A 17,222-nucleotide genomic window follows, 5' to 3' on the forward strand; every position below is an offset into this window, starting at 1 on the left:
TTATTATTAGTTGAATATTTATAAACTGATTCAAAGAACCTTTTGCTTCAAATGTGAGATCAAACTTTTGCGCTTCAGTTTATAGTGTTCAATAATAATTCAAAATTCAAGGTTTATTATGTTAGTAGAATCATTATGTTTGATCTAAAATTCTTACATAGAACTAAACTATAAGATTGCTACAATCTTGCAGACAATAAGGTAAAATTCTTATTTTGTAGGAATGAAGGATCAGCTCGATTAGGAGGCTGCGATGAGAGTCGGCGCCACCGCTTCGGGATGCTGCTCCGTCATCAGGGTGTCCATGGAGGAGGAAGGACGAAATCGTCGGAGGGAATGTCGCGGTTTTTACTGCTCGAGGGAGAACCCGAACCGGTTCCTTATTTAAACCCACGCTTTGAGATCGGTACAAGGACAGGTGGCCACCTACGGCTGGTTTCCTGTGTGATTTTTGTAAGGAGGGGCTCGGTTTGGTGAGGGAAGGGGAGCCGAAGGGTTTCGGAGGAGTCGTGGGGGGTTTCTTTGCCGCTTCTGCCGCCGGCGCTTCCTCTGTGGTCGTGGACGCCCGCCGCCGTCGGGTTCGACATGAGGACCAACGCGGTTTTCAGTCCACGCCCGTCTTCTGCCGTCTTTCTCCACCATGCGCCTCCTCGATGCTCCACAGATTGTTCTTTTCGAAACCTTATACCCATTAGGTTTCATCCTCTGTCTCGGTGCCTTTTCGATTTCTTGTTCAGTTCCTCATAACGATCTGTTGATTTGCTAAAGATATGTGCTTTTTTTGGTGGACGTGAATAATGCAGCCAAGCTACTGCCCCACGTCGACAAGACGGCAAGATTGGGGGATGCTCCTCTCCTGGTCGGCGGAGGTGCGTGGTCTTTGGTCGTCTTCATTGTTCTATGATCATCTGACTTGTTCACTTAATTCTGATTAAATGACTCGGAACCGCCAAAATCTGAAACCTTTCTGATGGTGACCGTCTTATCCATGTTTATAGTATCAACGTGCGTTAAGTACATTTGATGTTAGTTTTTATAGTCGATGATTATTGAGATGTGCCATAAGAATGAACGAAGATTTTAAGTAAACAGTGTTAGCATACCTGAAAGCACACGGATGGTAGCAAAAATGTTACGAGTCTTGAGAGGAGAAGCTACCAGTTGATGTCAAACGGTAGGATCAATCTTATCACCTTCATGCGTGAATCAGGCACCGTGTGCTTTTATGTTTAGAACCTTTGGGTTAGAGATATGAGATACTTAATTATGATGAAAAATGACGGTCAACTTGGATTTATTTCGTATGAATCTAATATTGTACATGGATCTCAAGTAGACAATAGACCACACTTCAGAATTTCCTTCGAAATTAATGTATGACGGAAATATAGAAGAAGGATTACCTATCCTAACATGATGGGACAAGGATATTATATACATATTGTGCAAAACAAATGATTTCATAAATGATCATGGCGATGCCTTATCCAAGGGCTTGTAAATGGTTTATAAACCAGATAGACAAGAAATATAGCACAACCATGCAAAAGGTTACTCCAAAGCCAAGGTTTAGATTATTGGATTCAGGATTGATCAAATTAGGGTACTTGAGGGATCAGCATTTCTACTGAGAAGACAAATTTGGAGTTCAATGGAGCCGTATTCTTTTATCCCTGTTTCTTTTATGACTGCTTAATTTTTCATCTAGTTAACTCTTTGAATCTTGTTCTTTTTGTCTTTGTTGTGCTTCTCCCAATCCTTAGTCTTTCTTTCCATCTGCTCATGGATTTAAGACAGATCTTTTCCTTTTTGGTGTTGATGCTAGCTAATTCTGAAGCCCTCGAGAAATATGACATCAAAAATTGCTGGTTCATCTGAATTTTGACAAATATCTGTCAATCTCAATTGATTTGATCCAATCCAAGTCATTGCAGGCTATTGCTAATCAGTGTCAGCCAACATTATCTACTTGATTTTGCTCAATGCTCATATGTATTTCTAGTGATGATTTTGGTACCAAATTAGTAATTCCTTAATTCTTCAGCATGATATTTAATGTTTGTAATAGCAGTTTTATAGTGTGCCATAATATCCATAGATCTGATCAGGCACCATATTGTCACCTTGAATCAGCGTCAGAACAGAAACGGAGTTGGTTGTTGAGAGACGGTTGGTGCTTGAATGACAAAAAGAAAAAAAGAAACTTCTTTTTTTTTCACATTTGGTTGCTGGTGGGCCTTTTACTTCTTTGAAGTCATTACTGTATAATGCAAAGCACAAAACATTATAATACACAATCATTTATTGATATGTCATATGGTTGTGGCCCTCTTTTCTTCATGCCTTTTGACTTTTTACTCGAATCAGTGATTTGTCTTTGTTTTTATTGTATTCTTGATATGAAACAATTTTTTTTTAATATTGATATATGGCTTGTTGCTATGCACCCTTTATAGTTGCAATTATGGAAATTTGTTCATGTGTGTGCTTCTTGTTATTTCAGGGTTGTTTCTGAGAGGATACGAAAGGGTAGATACAAGAACCAAATCTTTGCTTCCGTAGCAGGTATCTCTAGTTCTATGATTTACTGTAAACTAGTACTATTGATATTTGAGGAAGGTCATGTCTTCTTATCTAAACTTAACTAGTACAACCAGTCACTTTATAACAATTTTTTTGGGTTTTTTCTTGTAGCATTGTTGCAGCAAATCTTTCTAAAATTTTGTTCATGGTTTCATTTAACTGTCAAGGAACCTACCTCTTCTTTTTTGAATCTCTTTTACATTCCAATGGTTGCAACTGTTGTGGTCTCTTTTATTCTACCTTCTCTGATTTCTGTTCCTTTATATCTCTAACTTGTGAGCTTGATAAATTTACTAATTGTTAATGCAAATTTTCCTTGCATTTCAGCTTTTGTCTTGCTCGAATTTTTTGCATGAAATGGTTGTCTGTAGACAACTAGTGCCTTATCACTGTCATGTTGTGTTGTAAAGCATTTCAGAATTTTGTTTTAAGAAATAGTTTTTAACATCAATGGCTTGTACCTTGTATTAGTCACATGTTGATAATAGATTGCGTCATTTCTTTTCTTCACACAGATGTCTCTCTTGAGCAGTCCATAGTTGATTCTCCTATTCCAAGAGGTGACATGTGGTCTGTTCATAAATTTGGTGGGACATGTATGGGAACCTCCAAAAGAATTCAGAGTGTTGCTGACATTATCCTGAGTGATTCTTCTGAAAGAAAGTTAGTAGTTGTTTCTGCAATGTCAAAGGTGACAGACACGATGTACGATCTGGTAAACAAGGCTTCATCAAGGGATGACTCTTATATAACAGCAATTGACAATGTTTTTGAGAAGCACATGTTAACAGCAAAGGAACTTCTTGATGGAGAGGATCTAGCCAGATTCTTATCTCAATTGTATAATGACATCAGTAACCTGAAAGCAATGCTTCGTGCCATTTATATAGGTCTCAAGTTACTTCCACTGTTCTTCTTTTCCATTTAATTTTTTAGCTACCGAGCCAATTGGAAATTGCTGGACTAACTGCTAGATAATTTGCCACCACCAATTTTACATCTCTTCTTGTAGATTTTCTGCAGAATATTTAGAAGTTTGTTATATTATCATTGTTATTATTGTTAGAAGCTAATGTAACTTATGGCAGGCTCACTCATTTTAAGCATATACATAACAAGCCTGTGTTCATTGATTAGTTTTTGGCACATTCAATCCAGAAATTGCTAAATGGCTACTGGAAATGGGGCCACTCTTGGCAAAGCCGACATTAAATTGCTTGTGAAGTGTCTATATTATGCTTTGCTTTTGGTTCTAGTTAGAAAACCATGAAGTTGATACTGATAATACAAATAGAAGTATTATTGTTGTTCGTGGTTATGAATTATGTCTTGCTTTACCTGTTTGGCGAGTAAATTGTGAATACTAACCCATCATGGGAAGTCAATGGTATCATGAACTGTTAATATGATGCAGTGTCGATATGATTAATTAATAATTCATATGAGGTTTGGGCATCATCATTTGTATTAATAGTAGCTGAACTTTAGTGCAGCTAGTCCTAATTCAACATTGCTATGAGTTTGTGTTCCCCTATTCAGTTCAATTTCTAATTGTCCATCTGAGTCAACTTTGTAGAAAGAAAGACATTTGTTTTACTTGGATGCTCAATTAAATCAGGTGTCAAACTATCAGCAGGTTCTTCTTATATGGTAAATTCTAATGAAACTAAGACTGCTCAAAATCAGGTGTCCAGCTCATAATAACTATCTATTTTGATGTTCTTTTATTGGAGACTAGCAACCCACATAGCATCAAAGTCAAGGGTAGAAATTCATTCGTGGAATTATATTTGGCTGAAGAAAACAAAGATATCTATGAAATGTTTTCACTAAGAAACATTAATTTTTTTGGCTAAAGTCTTCCCCTCTGGCTTTGTTTATTCATCCTTGAGGTATCATTATAGCAGCATTTTGTAAACTACCATCTACTAATTAGTTTAAGGTCCAACAATTTTTTTGGTTGTGACTGCTAGGTAGTGAGGTTGCTATCCACACCTCTTTGACATGGGCTTTGGAAGGGCATGGCTTAAAAGTTTATCATTGGTATATCTCATACCTAGCTACTATCTGTTGCACACAACATTCATAGATGTCTTGTATGTAACAGAGACACAAATCACATTTCATTTGTGAATTTGTAATCTTGAATAATGTTTTATAGCTTATGACTCCTGCAAGTGTCACATATAGGAACATATTAAAGTTATTTTTCTGGTTTATCCTTGTGGATTTTGAATAATCTTCTTGACAGAAGAATGTGGCCACATGTAGAGTAACACATCTTGAAATTTTTCTGAAAAGCAGGTTTATGATTTACACTGGGAACTTAGTTAGAAATAAACAGAAATCATGCATTTATTCATGGAGTAGATTGTTCTTGTTTTGACAGTTTGAGGAGTTCTACTTGTTTATTTTACATTTTTTTCCTTCTGCTGTCGAAGCTATTGTTTCTAAATATGTGCTTCTTAAGCTGCAGTTATGTTGTAAGCTTATCAATCTGTTCTTTTCTGTTTTCTTTCTAATGCTGATTTTCCTTGATGCATTAATTTTAACATCCATATTATATTTTGCAGCTGGTCATGCCACAGAATCTTTCTCAGACTTTGTTGTCGGTCATGGAGAGTTATGGTCTGCTCAAATGTTGTCATATACAATAAAAAAGGTTATTTTTATGCATGACACTTATCTCTGTTAAATACAATAATCTTAGTATAACTGTTTTGGACTGTATCTTCTATGCAGCATGGGAAGCCTTGCTGTTGGATGGACACAAGAGATGTCCTTATTGTAAATCCTACCAGTTCCAATCAAGTTGATCCTGATTATACTGAATCAGAGAGAAGACTTGGGAAGTGGTTTGTTCAGCAGTCTGCTGATATAGTCATTGCTACTGGGTTCATTGCAAGTACACCTCAAAATATTCCCACTACTTTGAAGAGAGATGGAAGTGACTTTTCAGCTGCCATACTAGGTGCTCTTGTTAGAGCTCGGCAAGTCACCATCTGGACTGATGTTGATGGTGTATACAGTGCAGATCCGAGAAAAGGTTTGACACTTTCCTCGATTAAACATGCATAGGTTCTCATAACATGCACATGCTTTTTAATCCATATAAAGTATGGCTTCTTTAGTACTTTTGCAATGTGCATGTTGTATCTGTGTTGGATACTAAATAACTCCTGCTTCACTTTTACTTTGGAACATATATTTTGCAATATTTATGCTACTGTTTGGTATGTATATATGGGAAGTGTGTATCATCTTTGTGAGCATATTGAATGTTCAATTCCAGTAATATATATACATTTTAAAGTTTAAACATTTCACTTGCTATGAAGGTGAGTGATGTCTTTAATGGTTTCTACATGCATTTGAAGTGTTTTGTCAATGGCGATTATTTATGAAAATGCTTGTTATGCTTGTATAACATGCTATCAATGTTTTTACTTGTTTCATACTTAAATCGATGTTAAACTCAAATAATGGGGACATGTTAGAAAGGGTTTTTAACTGATACCAATAGAATAATGAAGGTGTAGTTAAAAATGGATGGACAAAAAGTTAGGTAGAGCATATGTTTTAGATGCCATGGATCTAGTAACAAAGATTTTTTTCATGTAATTGTACGATACCCCTTGAATATATATACATATACATGTATACATACATATATATATATATATTTAAATATATACATATGTATATATACATATGTTTATCTATATGTATATATACATATATATATACATATATATATATATGTATATATATAAGCATGTACTTTGGAAAACAAAAGCATATAGGAACACAAGTGTCATATTTGACATTTCATTCATATCCAAAGAGCATATAGGAACACATAAGCATGTATTTTGGAAAAACATGTCAAATGAACATAAAGGATGACATGGGATATTGCACTAGATATTTGGATAATAAATTATGCTTCAATTTATTCAAGCATGATATTTTTTGAAAGATATACGAGCCTACTTTCAGATGAAACAAGTTTTGTATAAATTGGAGTTGTTTATAGAGAGTTACAAGTGATCTAGTATAGAGAGGTGAGAACATATTATCTCTGTTTAGCAGAATTAAAAGGATCAACTAAAATTAACATTTGGGCCGACATTTGCATTCCAAATCATTCAAATAAGGTACTGAAAGAAAGAGATAAGAGTCTAGTTTCCAAAGAATTAAGTTTTGTTCAAATCAAAATTCTACACAAAACGGTACAGTTAAAACAAGACAGATAGGTCAGAATTATCATTGATTCCAGACTAACAAATTCGCAGCTCAAATTAAGGTTGATGCAAATTAGAAAGGGCATAACTCTACAAATTACTCATAAACAAGAAGAAATCAAAGAAAAAAATCACTGTAGGATGAGCTAGAACACTTGTTTTAGAAAAAGTTAATCCCCAGGGTGATGAAATGGTCCAAATCCTTAAGCCAAAGCAACACTTCTTCTCCTTCAATTCTTCTCTTCTCTTCTCTAGTCCAAGATAGGTTGCAGTAAGATTCTCATTTAGTAAATTTTATCACTTTTCTTCTTAATTACTTAGGTTTAGCTAACAAAAAAAAATGACAATGTGACAAGCATGCATTAAAGAGGCATAGGTGTCAACAATATAACAAGTATAGGTCGCACTTTCCTTAGATTAGCTAGTGACATATGTCCTCCACTTTCTCTCTCTTTTTTTTTCATTAACTTAATATGAACACTGGAGAAATGTAATATAAAATCTTCAGATTCATGAATAGTTGGTGGTAGCTCTGATCGATAATAAAATGAGAATAGAAATTTAATTGGTATAGATATGTTCTAAGAATTATAGATTCACTTCTCAAAACAAAGTGAGTTAACTAGATCAAGGTGCAAGCATAGGGAGACAGATTTGAAGATACATATATAGAAACACATAAAATAAGATTTGTTTGCTACCAATTTTGCTCATATGATCTCAATGGATAAGATTCATCAAGTCCACTCAAATAGTCGGGTTCTTATGATTCATTTTTTGAAGCACAGAGACAGATATGGGATTTTGATACTATATGAATTTGCTGTTATAACAAATTTTAAAAAAGTAGGATACAATTTAACATGGGTACGATGATAAAAAGTATTTTAATATATAAATATACAGAGCTTGGTATATGTATTATTTAGTGATAAAATATGTAGTTAGTAGTTACATCTCATGATTAATAATAAGTAATTAAATAAAATCCTGACCAAAAATCATGAAGGAGATTACTTTTAGTAACATGCATATACACGTTATTGATGATTTAAAGAAATGATTACTTAAGAACTGTTGAAGAACATGTGAGGGAATAGGGACTTTGTCCTGTAACAACTTGCAAAACCACCTTATTATGCAGCATTTTAGCCAAACATCCAAAGGGGGATATACTTATCAGGTCAATTGTTCTAAGCAACCAAGTAATTTATTCTAGCAAAATGTTAGAATTACTATTCTTTCATCTATACCATTGGTAATTCTGTTAGAAGAAAAAAAAGGTGATTATTTTTTGTTGCTATTCTCAAACCATGCAAAGTTGTTATAATTACCCTGTATCTTATTACCGAATAGATTTACTTATCCTTTTGGTACTTATTCTTGGGACCAAGTGCCCGTTAATGGATGCTACCATGTGATTGTCATGTTACATCTTATATCAAATAGATATTAGGACTCATGAACTTTTCCAATTTGCAGTTAGTGAGGCTGTGATATTGAGGACATTGTCTTATCAAGAGGCATGGGAAATGGTTAGATTTTTCATAGTAAAAAATTACTTTGTTAAAATTGTGAACCTGTTGTCTCAGAAGCACTTCACAACTTTAAAATTTTCCTATGTTTGCAGTCATACTTCGGGGCAAATGTTTTGCATCCACGCACAATTATTCCAGTGATGAATCATGCCATTCCTATACTGATCAGAAATATTTTTAATCTCTCTGCCCCTGGAACAATGATCTGCCAGCCACCTGTGAATGAAAATGGAGATAAAAGGAGCTTGGAGTCTGTTGTCAAAGCATTTGCTACTATAGATAATTTGGCGCTTGTTAATGTTGAAGGGTGCATGACTTTTTATGGGGCATTTTCCTGATAAATTTGTTGTTGCTTGTGCATAACATTAGGTAATTAACTCATTCGATAAACTATGGATTCTGCAGAACTGGAATGGCTGGTGTTCCTGGTACAGCTAGTGCAATTTTTGGTACTGTAAAAGATGTTGGAGCTAATGTTATCATGATTTCTCAGGTATCTCTGTTTTCTCTTACTACATGATATTTTTGGTTATTCTATGAGCTTCATGTAATCACTAATCTCTATGCAGGCAAGCAGTGAGCATTCTGTTTGCTTTGCTGTGCCAGAAAATGAAGTCAAAGCAGTTTCGGCAGCCTTACACTCTAGGTTCCGACAAGCTTTAGAGGCAGGAAGACTTTCTAAGGCATGTGACCTTGTTACCTTCAGATTACTTTGTATGGTTTATATTTCATAATGCTCTTCCGGTATTGTTGAGCAAGGTTCGCTTTACTGGTTCAAATTGGTGTACCCAGTGTCGATACGGTGGGGGATACCGATGATACAAAAAAAGGGCAAAAAATAGCACAAAAAATTCTTAAAAACAGAAAAAAAAAGCTAGATTAGGGTTTTTAAGTTGGAAATAAATTTAAATTTAGTATATTTTAGCAAAAATAATCTAAATTAGGAAAAAATAGTGATATATCTTTTTCAAGCTTCGAGGAACAGTTTTGTGGAGTTTAAGAGAGTGCAAATGAGATAAATATGTGAGTGAGAAAGTGATTGAGAGAGTAGATGAGACAGAGAGAGTGAAAGGGGAGAGAATAAGGGGGTAAAAAGGGTTTAAAAATCCTTTTTATTGGTTCAAATGGTCAATGGACCATTTGAATCAAATTAGACGTGACCCTTGTTTGGTATCGGTCAAAATTCGATCGTTACCGATCGATATAGGTTAGTATAGCAGTCAATAACGGTTGGATTTCGATCGTTCCAATTGGTACAAACCCCGTATCGAGTGATTCGAGGCCATTATACATAGACCACCTAATATAGGGTGGTCTACATATCGGTTCCTTATCGAATTAGTATGTACCACCCGTATTGGGCGGTATGCCATGGCACAACCCTGTTGCTGAGGTTAGAAGTGCACCTAACCTACTCTTAATTATGAAAGATCTTTTATTGCCATTTGGATGTTGGTGGTGATCATTCAGGTAAGTTGTAACATGCGATTTATATATGGTCTTAGCCTTGTTGTTAACCCAAATAACATAAGATCTACAGACTCGCTTGTTTTCTTGTTAGTTATTTGATGAAACCGTACGGCCAGTGTCTGTCGTACTGAAGCATACCGGCCGTACCGGGCGGTATGTACCGATCCGCCAGGTACTCGATATGCGGACCGCCCTGTACCGCTATAATGCTACAGTACTACACTGTAGCACTGCTACAGTATCGGTACACCCAGGTGTACCGCTCGGTATGCCCTGATGTACCGCCCGGTACACCGGTACCATACCGTACCGAGCCCGGGTCGAAACTCCGGTACGGTACGGTATGGCGGACCTTGCGTACGACCCTCTTGTAAGTTGAATAAGAAAGAAAGCAAAGATTTGTTGGAACAAACCAACAAATTATGTATCTGCGTGTCCATATTTTTTTTTGTTTTCATGTTGCCTTTCGCTTTTCCTTATTCATGTAATCCATGTTGCTAAGCCCCATAAGAATTTAAAATGCTGGATCAACCAAGGTTTGCAATTTCGTATCGTACCGAAGTATCGAGCTCAGCTCAGTACGGTACGAGCGTACCGAGCAGTATGCTCTGGCGTATCGCTCGGTGTGTGTATATATATATATATATTTATACATATAATAATAATAATAATAATAATAATAATAATAATAATAATAATAATAATAATAATAATAAGACATTTCCCCTTGCCGAGGCTTCTTCTCTCTACATGGATGAGGAGAATTCGCCAACGATACCGAGGCCTCATCGCCTCAGACGAGGAGGAGGTAACATCTCATCTACGACGTCCGACGAGGGAGGGCGGTGATAGATCGAGATCATCGAGGGAGAGCGTCGGATCTCCAGGTTCTCTGATTTTGGACAGTAACGGGGCGGAAACCACCCCAATTAACAGTACCGCCCAGTGGCGGACGGTCCGCGTACCGGTCTGCTGGTGTTAACCAACATGAATTGCAAGCTTAATCTGTTTTTCTAATCCTTTAGGAAAAAGACAATTAACTTCTTGTATTTTTTTATTTGTGATTCCTCTAATATGTCACTCTCAAACTTTCACACCAAATGTACCTGATTAATGCTATAGTTGATGGTCCAATTAATTGACTAAAATTTTTGATAAATTTAGAGTTCCCAATGCCTTTTATTGTCATCCTAAAATTTATTTCTTCAAATTCTAAGATTGGATGGCTTATAAGAGATCGGAGATTGATGACAACTCACCCAGGGAGAAAAATCTTTTACCGTTTGTCTTTCTATAGCCTAAATCATCTGTTCCAGGAAATACTCACTTTCTTAGTTTGTGCTTTACACTATTTGAATATCGTTGTTTGTTTCTGCTCATTTTTTGCTTTGCTATATCTTCTTTAGGTTGAGGTCATTCCTAGATGTAGCATTTTGGCTACAGTTGGCCAGAAAATGGCTAGCACCCCTGGAGTTAGTGCTACTCTTTTTGATGCCCTGGCGAAGGTATTTCCAGTCTACTAGTTTTTATATTTGAATCATACAAAAAGTGATCTTTTTGACATACTAGAGTTTCTTATTTCTCGTATACATATAATTTGTTTTTGTCTTGCAGGCTAACATAAATGTACGAGCTATTGCTCAAGGTTGCAGTGAATACAACATAACTGTGGTGCTGAAGCAAGAAGATTGTGTTAGAGGTTTAAGGGCTGCTCACTCAAGATTCTACCTCTCGAAAACAACATTAGCCATGGGTATCATTGGACCAGGTTTAATTGGGGGAACATTGCTTGATCAGCTTAGGGATCAGGTCACTGAAAACATGGCCTTATCATTATTTTTTTTCAAACAATTAACCAATATGTTTTATTGATAATCTCTGCATGAAATAAGATATAAGGCCAATCATTATTTATTTGCATTGGCCTTTTAATTTCATCGATAGACTGCTGCAATGACATTTACTTTCTTGTGCAAAGAATCAGTCTAATATGCATTTATTTATTTTTGTTGCTCCAACCTGTAATTTTAATAGTTAATCCTTAAATTAAGGTACATGTTTAAGGTTTATTGGAGTTCTATGTCTGAGATGAAATATCTTGGGTATGATTTTGTCAACTCAACAGAAATGTCAACTAACTACTAACTAGATTATTTATCAAGGATTTGTAATATTCTGTTTAAAAAATTGATAGGTTTTCCTTTCTGTTCAGAGTTGATTTTGATAGAAGCCAACAGTTATATCTTAGGACAAAAACTATTGTGGATATAAAATGGTTTGATTTTTCTGTAGGCAGTGCAGGAGTAGATCCAGATGCATCCTGTGAAAGGTTGTGTTTGATTGGAGATCATGGGTAGTATGATGGTTGGCTAAAATATTGCAGAAACACATGGAACTTGACTACTAACTCACTGAGATATAAAGCTGATTTAGGAGTTCATCAGGATCCTCGTTTCACAATACTTGGATTGCAAGCTTCCCTAGGGAAGCTTGGATTCTGTATATGTGTTTAACTTATGTAGCTTCAAGCCTTCAACTAGTTTATTTAATGCAACCTCTTTGGTTGCTGATCTTTGTTTGTTCAGTTATATTAATCTATAGATTGTTACCTTCTAGATGATTTGTTTTCAACTTTAGCTGACTATATCATTATTTATGTACTCTTAATCTTCTTAGGTTTTTGGTATGTTTGAGTCAATAATTTTTTTTAACATGCAGCACTAATCATGGTATACCATATATGGTATGTCTGTTATCATTTTCCTATTTATCTATGATTTATCTGCCATGCTATATTCCTTTCATATTACCAGTCCACTATATGTTCCTTATTGATGGAATTGACATTTTGAACTAAGTGGCAGCATCAAATTAAATGGTATGCATGTAAATTTGCAGGCAGCAAGTCTCAAAGAAAAATTTAACATTGATCTGCGTGTAATGGGAATTACTGGTTCAAGGACAATGGTTCTGAGTGAAACGTAAGCTAATGAGCTTAAACTAATTCATGCCTTCTATACATGCTTACCAGTCCACTATTTAAGTCATTTTACTGTGATTAGAATTTAGAAGTACTAAAATGTTCAGTTGAATTTGGGCCTATCCAACGCACGCCAGTTTCTTTCTACTATCTACTTGATAATAATTGTTTAATTAATGACTGATTTTCAATACAAAAGAAGATTATTTATTTTTGTGCATGCAGAGATGTTTCAATTAATCTTTTGAGGTGATAACATTGCATTACCATAGTAGATTTTTAAAGTGCATTGTTACATTATCAAGGCAAAGTGAGGCCCTGATTTGATGTTGTCGTTTTCCTTTGTTGCAATTAAAATGACTTGAATCTTTTGTATGATTTTACCCTGTCACATATTTACCCTGTCAGAACTAATATCTGCTTTCCTTTATTTTTGTTCCTTTCTTTAACAATAAAATGCAGATATTTCATCTTGATATACTTTTGTAATTAATTGCCTGAAAAACCAATGTTGGCTGCTTGAAATCACTATGTTATGTGCATTAGGAGATAACTCTCAACTCGTACCAGAAATCTGAAGTATCAAACTAGTAATTGGGCACTATCTCCTAGACTTTATAAGCATAAGAATGATTGCATAGATCTCACAAGAAATATATGTCATGAACCAATGAATATGTTCAGGGAAAATTCAATAACAAATTTGATGGAGTAAATGATTATTCTCAACATACTAATAAGCTTAATAAGGGTAATGTTTTCTAACTGAAAGCCGAACTTCATCTTCTTGATCTATGTATCAGAGGAAGCAGTGGTTTTGGAGCTTGAATTATATAGGCTCATGTTTACATTTATTACATCCGCTTTCCAACTTTCTTAGCTGCTTTCTCAGGGGAATAGACTTGAGCAAATGGCGAGAAATTCAGAAAGAAAAGGCTGAAGTGGCTGATTTAGACAAATTTGCAAAGCATGTGCATGAAAATCATTTTTTTCCAAATACGGTGTTGGTAGATTGCACGGCAGATACAAATGTTGCAAACAACTATTACGATTGGCTGCGTAATGGCATCCATGTTATTACTCCTAACAAAAAGGCAAACTCTGGACCTCTTGATCGGGTAATTAGCTCCTCCATTGGCTAGTTCTCATATACCTTTCATTTTGTTATTCTGAAAGACATTCTTCATATTTTGCATTTGTGATAATTCCTTTTATGTTGCTTGTTTAGCCATTCATCCAGTGTTTTCTGCTGGACTGATTATGCTTTCTAATTAATCTTTTGTTGTAAGATCCTCAGCTGCAATTTCAGCCTGGTATTTAGTAAAACCATAATGGATAAAGCACAAATTTTTTTCTAGAAACTTGGTTTGCTGATGGTTGTGTTTGAAGTAGTCCACTGTCAGCCTATGCACACACATTTTAGGTCTGAGCTTAGCATTCTTGAAGAATCCATGTCCGTTTGGTGGGTTCAAGTCTAATTTAGTTTATGTCTATGTTTAGTTTATAGGATTCATTCTATGTTTGTTGGCCAAAAGATTGATAGTTTTCCTATTGCTTTTAGTGATCAATTACTTTTTCATACTCCCTGCACACCAGGTCATATAGTGAAATCACAACCTCCAATATAATGAAATAAGTAGCGACATGGCCTTTGATAGAGGTCTGGTTTGGTTGCACCTAAACTCTCCTGGGAGAGTCCTGAAAGGATGGAACTTTAAAAACATTAGGTGCTTCTTATATGGACTTTACATTTAGGAGATGAATTTGGAATTTTTTAATCATTTTAGTGGGAGAAAATAATCTGTGAATCAATGAGTGAGTAATGCAGAGTTAGAAGAGAACGAAACATTTAACAGAAACAAGGATCAATGACAAATTGATGGTAGCCACAAGAGCATGATGCCTTAGTGCTGCCAAGGCTTTTGTTGTCGCTAAATTTCCCGAGTTAAAACAGTCTGAAATAGCATAGCAGCTGACTTTTAATTGACTACATATGTGGATTATTTTCAGGCCCTATAAAAGTTTTTTTTCTTTTTTGACATATTACAAACTTTCTATATATTATGTTTGGTATATATATGTTCTTTTTGTTGATTTTTGAAGCTGCAAAGAGATGAAAAAATTCCCTAACTCTTTGCATCTCTGGGCTTTTGATGTCAAAAATTAATCAGCACCTGGAACATGCACGTAAGGCTAGTTTGAAGGCCTGTTAAATCAGCAAAATGACCAGTGCAATTGTGTTGTTTGTTTATTTTCTGAATCTTAACTTTGGGGTGACATTCTTATTTGATTGCTGATGGTTGATGTTGTAGCACAACCCTTTCAACTTATACATATGTATCATAAATTTGGCAACAAATACTGATGTATCATCAATATATAGTATCTAAAACTACGGACGCTGCAACGGTTATCATACACTCACTACTTCTATGAAGCAACAGTTGGTGCTGGACTCCCAATCATCAGCACTTTGCGGGGACTTCTTGAAACTGGTGACAAAATCTTGCATATTGAGGGTATCTTCAGGTGTGCATAGGAAGATGCATAGTATGCCCCTTGAAAAATCTGGACGCAATTGTCTTGTATCTAGAGAATATATCTTTGTGGCTGATCTTTCTTAACCTATCAGATTGACTCCTGTAGTCTATTCTTGGGTGGTACTGTTGCAGTGGAACATTGAGTTATATTTTTAACAACTTCGAAGGAACACGAGCTTTTAGCGAAGTGGTATCTGAAGCAAAAGAGGCTGGATATACTGAGCCTGACCCGAGAGATGATCTATCTGGAACAGATGTTGCTAGAAAGGTGAGGATATGTTTTAGTTTTTTGTTTTATATTGATTGTAACTAGTGTCTGCTGGATTTCTTGTGTTAGGATGATTTTGTGAAACGACTGGACGCCACAATTGACTAAATGATTATATGTTAGTCATTTGTTTGATGTTGTGACTCCTCAGATAACAAGTGTTATCTAAATTTCTATGATTGCAGGTCATAATTCTTGCAAGAGAGTCGGGTCTAAAGCTTGAGCTTTCCGATATCCCTGTCCAGAGCCTTGTCCCAGAGCCACTAAGAGTAAGAATGTACATTATTGAAGCTACACATCTTTACAAATCAATGTGATGCTTCTCTAACTGTTGTATTTGTAGGCATGTTCTTCACCTGAGGAATTTATGCAGCAACTGCCCAACTTTGACAAAGAACTTTCAGAGGAACGAGATGCTGCCGAAGCTTTAGGAGAGGTGGGTGATCTGATCCACTTCAGTGTAATTAGACAACATTGTCTCGGAAGAGAGATTCATTAGCTCTTCTCAATCTGAAGGTGTTGAGATATGTTGGTGTCGTCGATGCTGTTAACGAGAAAGGCCGTGTGGAGTTGAGGAGATACAGGAGGGAGCACCCGTTTGCACAGCTTTCTGGATCGGATAACATCATAGCTTTCACCACCACAAGGTACAAGGATCAGCCGCTGATCGTCCGTGGGCCTGGTGCTGGTGCCGAAGTCACTGCTGGTGGAGTCTTCAGCGATATTCTGCGACTGGCGTCGTATCTAGGTGCCCCATCTTAATGCCCACATGTAAGAACACACGAGTTCTGCTTGTGTTCTTTTTGAGGTCTTCTACCACATGTTATTGGTAACTAGGCACACATTCAACCTTCATCAGGAACCAGTCGTTTCGTCGGACCTTTAGTTGCATTGCTTGCATGTAGTCATTGAAGTTTAACATGGTCCATATGGTTGTTAAGCTTTTGGTTTACTCTTTGTGGCCTGCATTTACGCTTTAATGAGAATAAGGTGAATGAGTCAGTGTTTCCATACTTCATTTTTATCTGGCCATCTCTCCAATTTAGTAGCTAATACTACATGCACCTCACAACTGTTGTTGATGGAACTCGGCTACACATCCTCTGCAGATTGGACGGCCGAGGCAACAGGGATTGCGGTATATCGACATCCCTTGACTTTGGATCTATGTGGTGTGCATTCTGTGTTTGATTCTGTTTTGCCTGCATGTCTACGTGCATTAAGCATAGTCTTGTTGTTAGATGTCTACTTGCTCTCTCCTGATAACAGTGAAGCTTGACAACTGACAATTCACAAATAACATAGGAGTAAATAAGAAAGACAGGATTTAAACTCAAGACCTTAAATAAAAATTGAAGTTTTTATTAATGAGGTTAGGCGGCATCTTTGGGAAGATGTCATTTTGTGTTAATAGTCTCATGATTTTTTTAAATTAATATTAAATAAAAAAAATCAAGATTCGATATTTTGAGACTAAATCAGAACATTCCAAAAATGATTTCATCTCTCACTTACCAGAGTTAGATACGGTCGTATAAAACTCAGGCACCCAATTTTTCTTTTTTCTTTTTTTTTTGGCTTTTCTTGGATCCATCCAAG

At 35.9% G+C, this 17,222-nt stretch overlaps 1 protein-coding gene across 1 annotated transcript; it reads left to right on the plus strand.

Moving 5' to 3' along the window:
- Positions 1–272: 272 nt before the first annotated feature.
- On the plus strand, positions 273–16,641 carry LOC103982514 (bifunctional aspartokinase/homoserine dehydrogenase 1, chloroplastic). Its single transcript, XM_009399456.3, has 19 exons — positions 273–695; positions 804–869; positions 2,504–2,565; positions 3,099–3,473; positions 5,157–5,245; positions 5,326–5,629; positions 8,310–8,362; positions 8,458–8,672; positions 8,771–8,858; positions 8,935–9,048; positions 11,242–11,340; positions 11,450–11,644; positions 12,734–12,816; positions 13,708–13,933; positions 15,199–15,344; positions 15,488–15,623; positions 15,809–15,892; positions 15,967–16,059; positions 16,140–16,641. The coding sequence occupies exons 1-19, from the start codon at positions 586–588 to the stop codon at positions 16,383–16,385; spliced, it is 2,784 nt and encodes a 927-aa protein (XP_009397731.2). The 5' UTR covers positions 273–585; the 3' UTR covers positions 16,386–16,641.
- The last annotated feature ends 581 nt before the right edge of the window (positions 16,642–17,222 follow it).

The sequence above is a fragment of the Musa acuminata genome, chromosome BXJ1-4, assembly GCF_036884655.1.
Source record: "Musa acuminata AAA Group cultivar baxijiao chromosome BXJ1-4, Cavendish_Baxijiao_AAA, whole genome shotgun sequence".
Classification (NCBI taxonomy): Eukaryota; Viridiplantae; Streptophyta; class Magnoliopsida; order Zingiberales; family Musaceae; genus Musa; species Musa acuminata.

Bases quoted from the DNA above. Each gene is read 5' to 3' on its own strand.
- LOC103982514 (XM_009399456.3), top strand. From the start codon at position 586: ATGAGGACCAACGCGGTTTTCAGTCCACGCCCGTCTTCTGCCGTCTTT. The intron at 5,246-5,325 runs GTTATTTTTATG...TCTTCTATGCAG, and splicing joins TGTCATATACAATAAAAAAG to CATGGGAAGCCTTGCTGTTG. The intron at 12,817-13,707 runs GTAAGCTAATGA...CTGCTTTCTCAG, and splicing joins ACAATGGTTCTGAGTGAAAC to GGGAATAGACTTGAGCAAAT.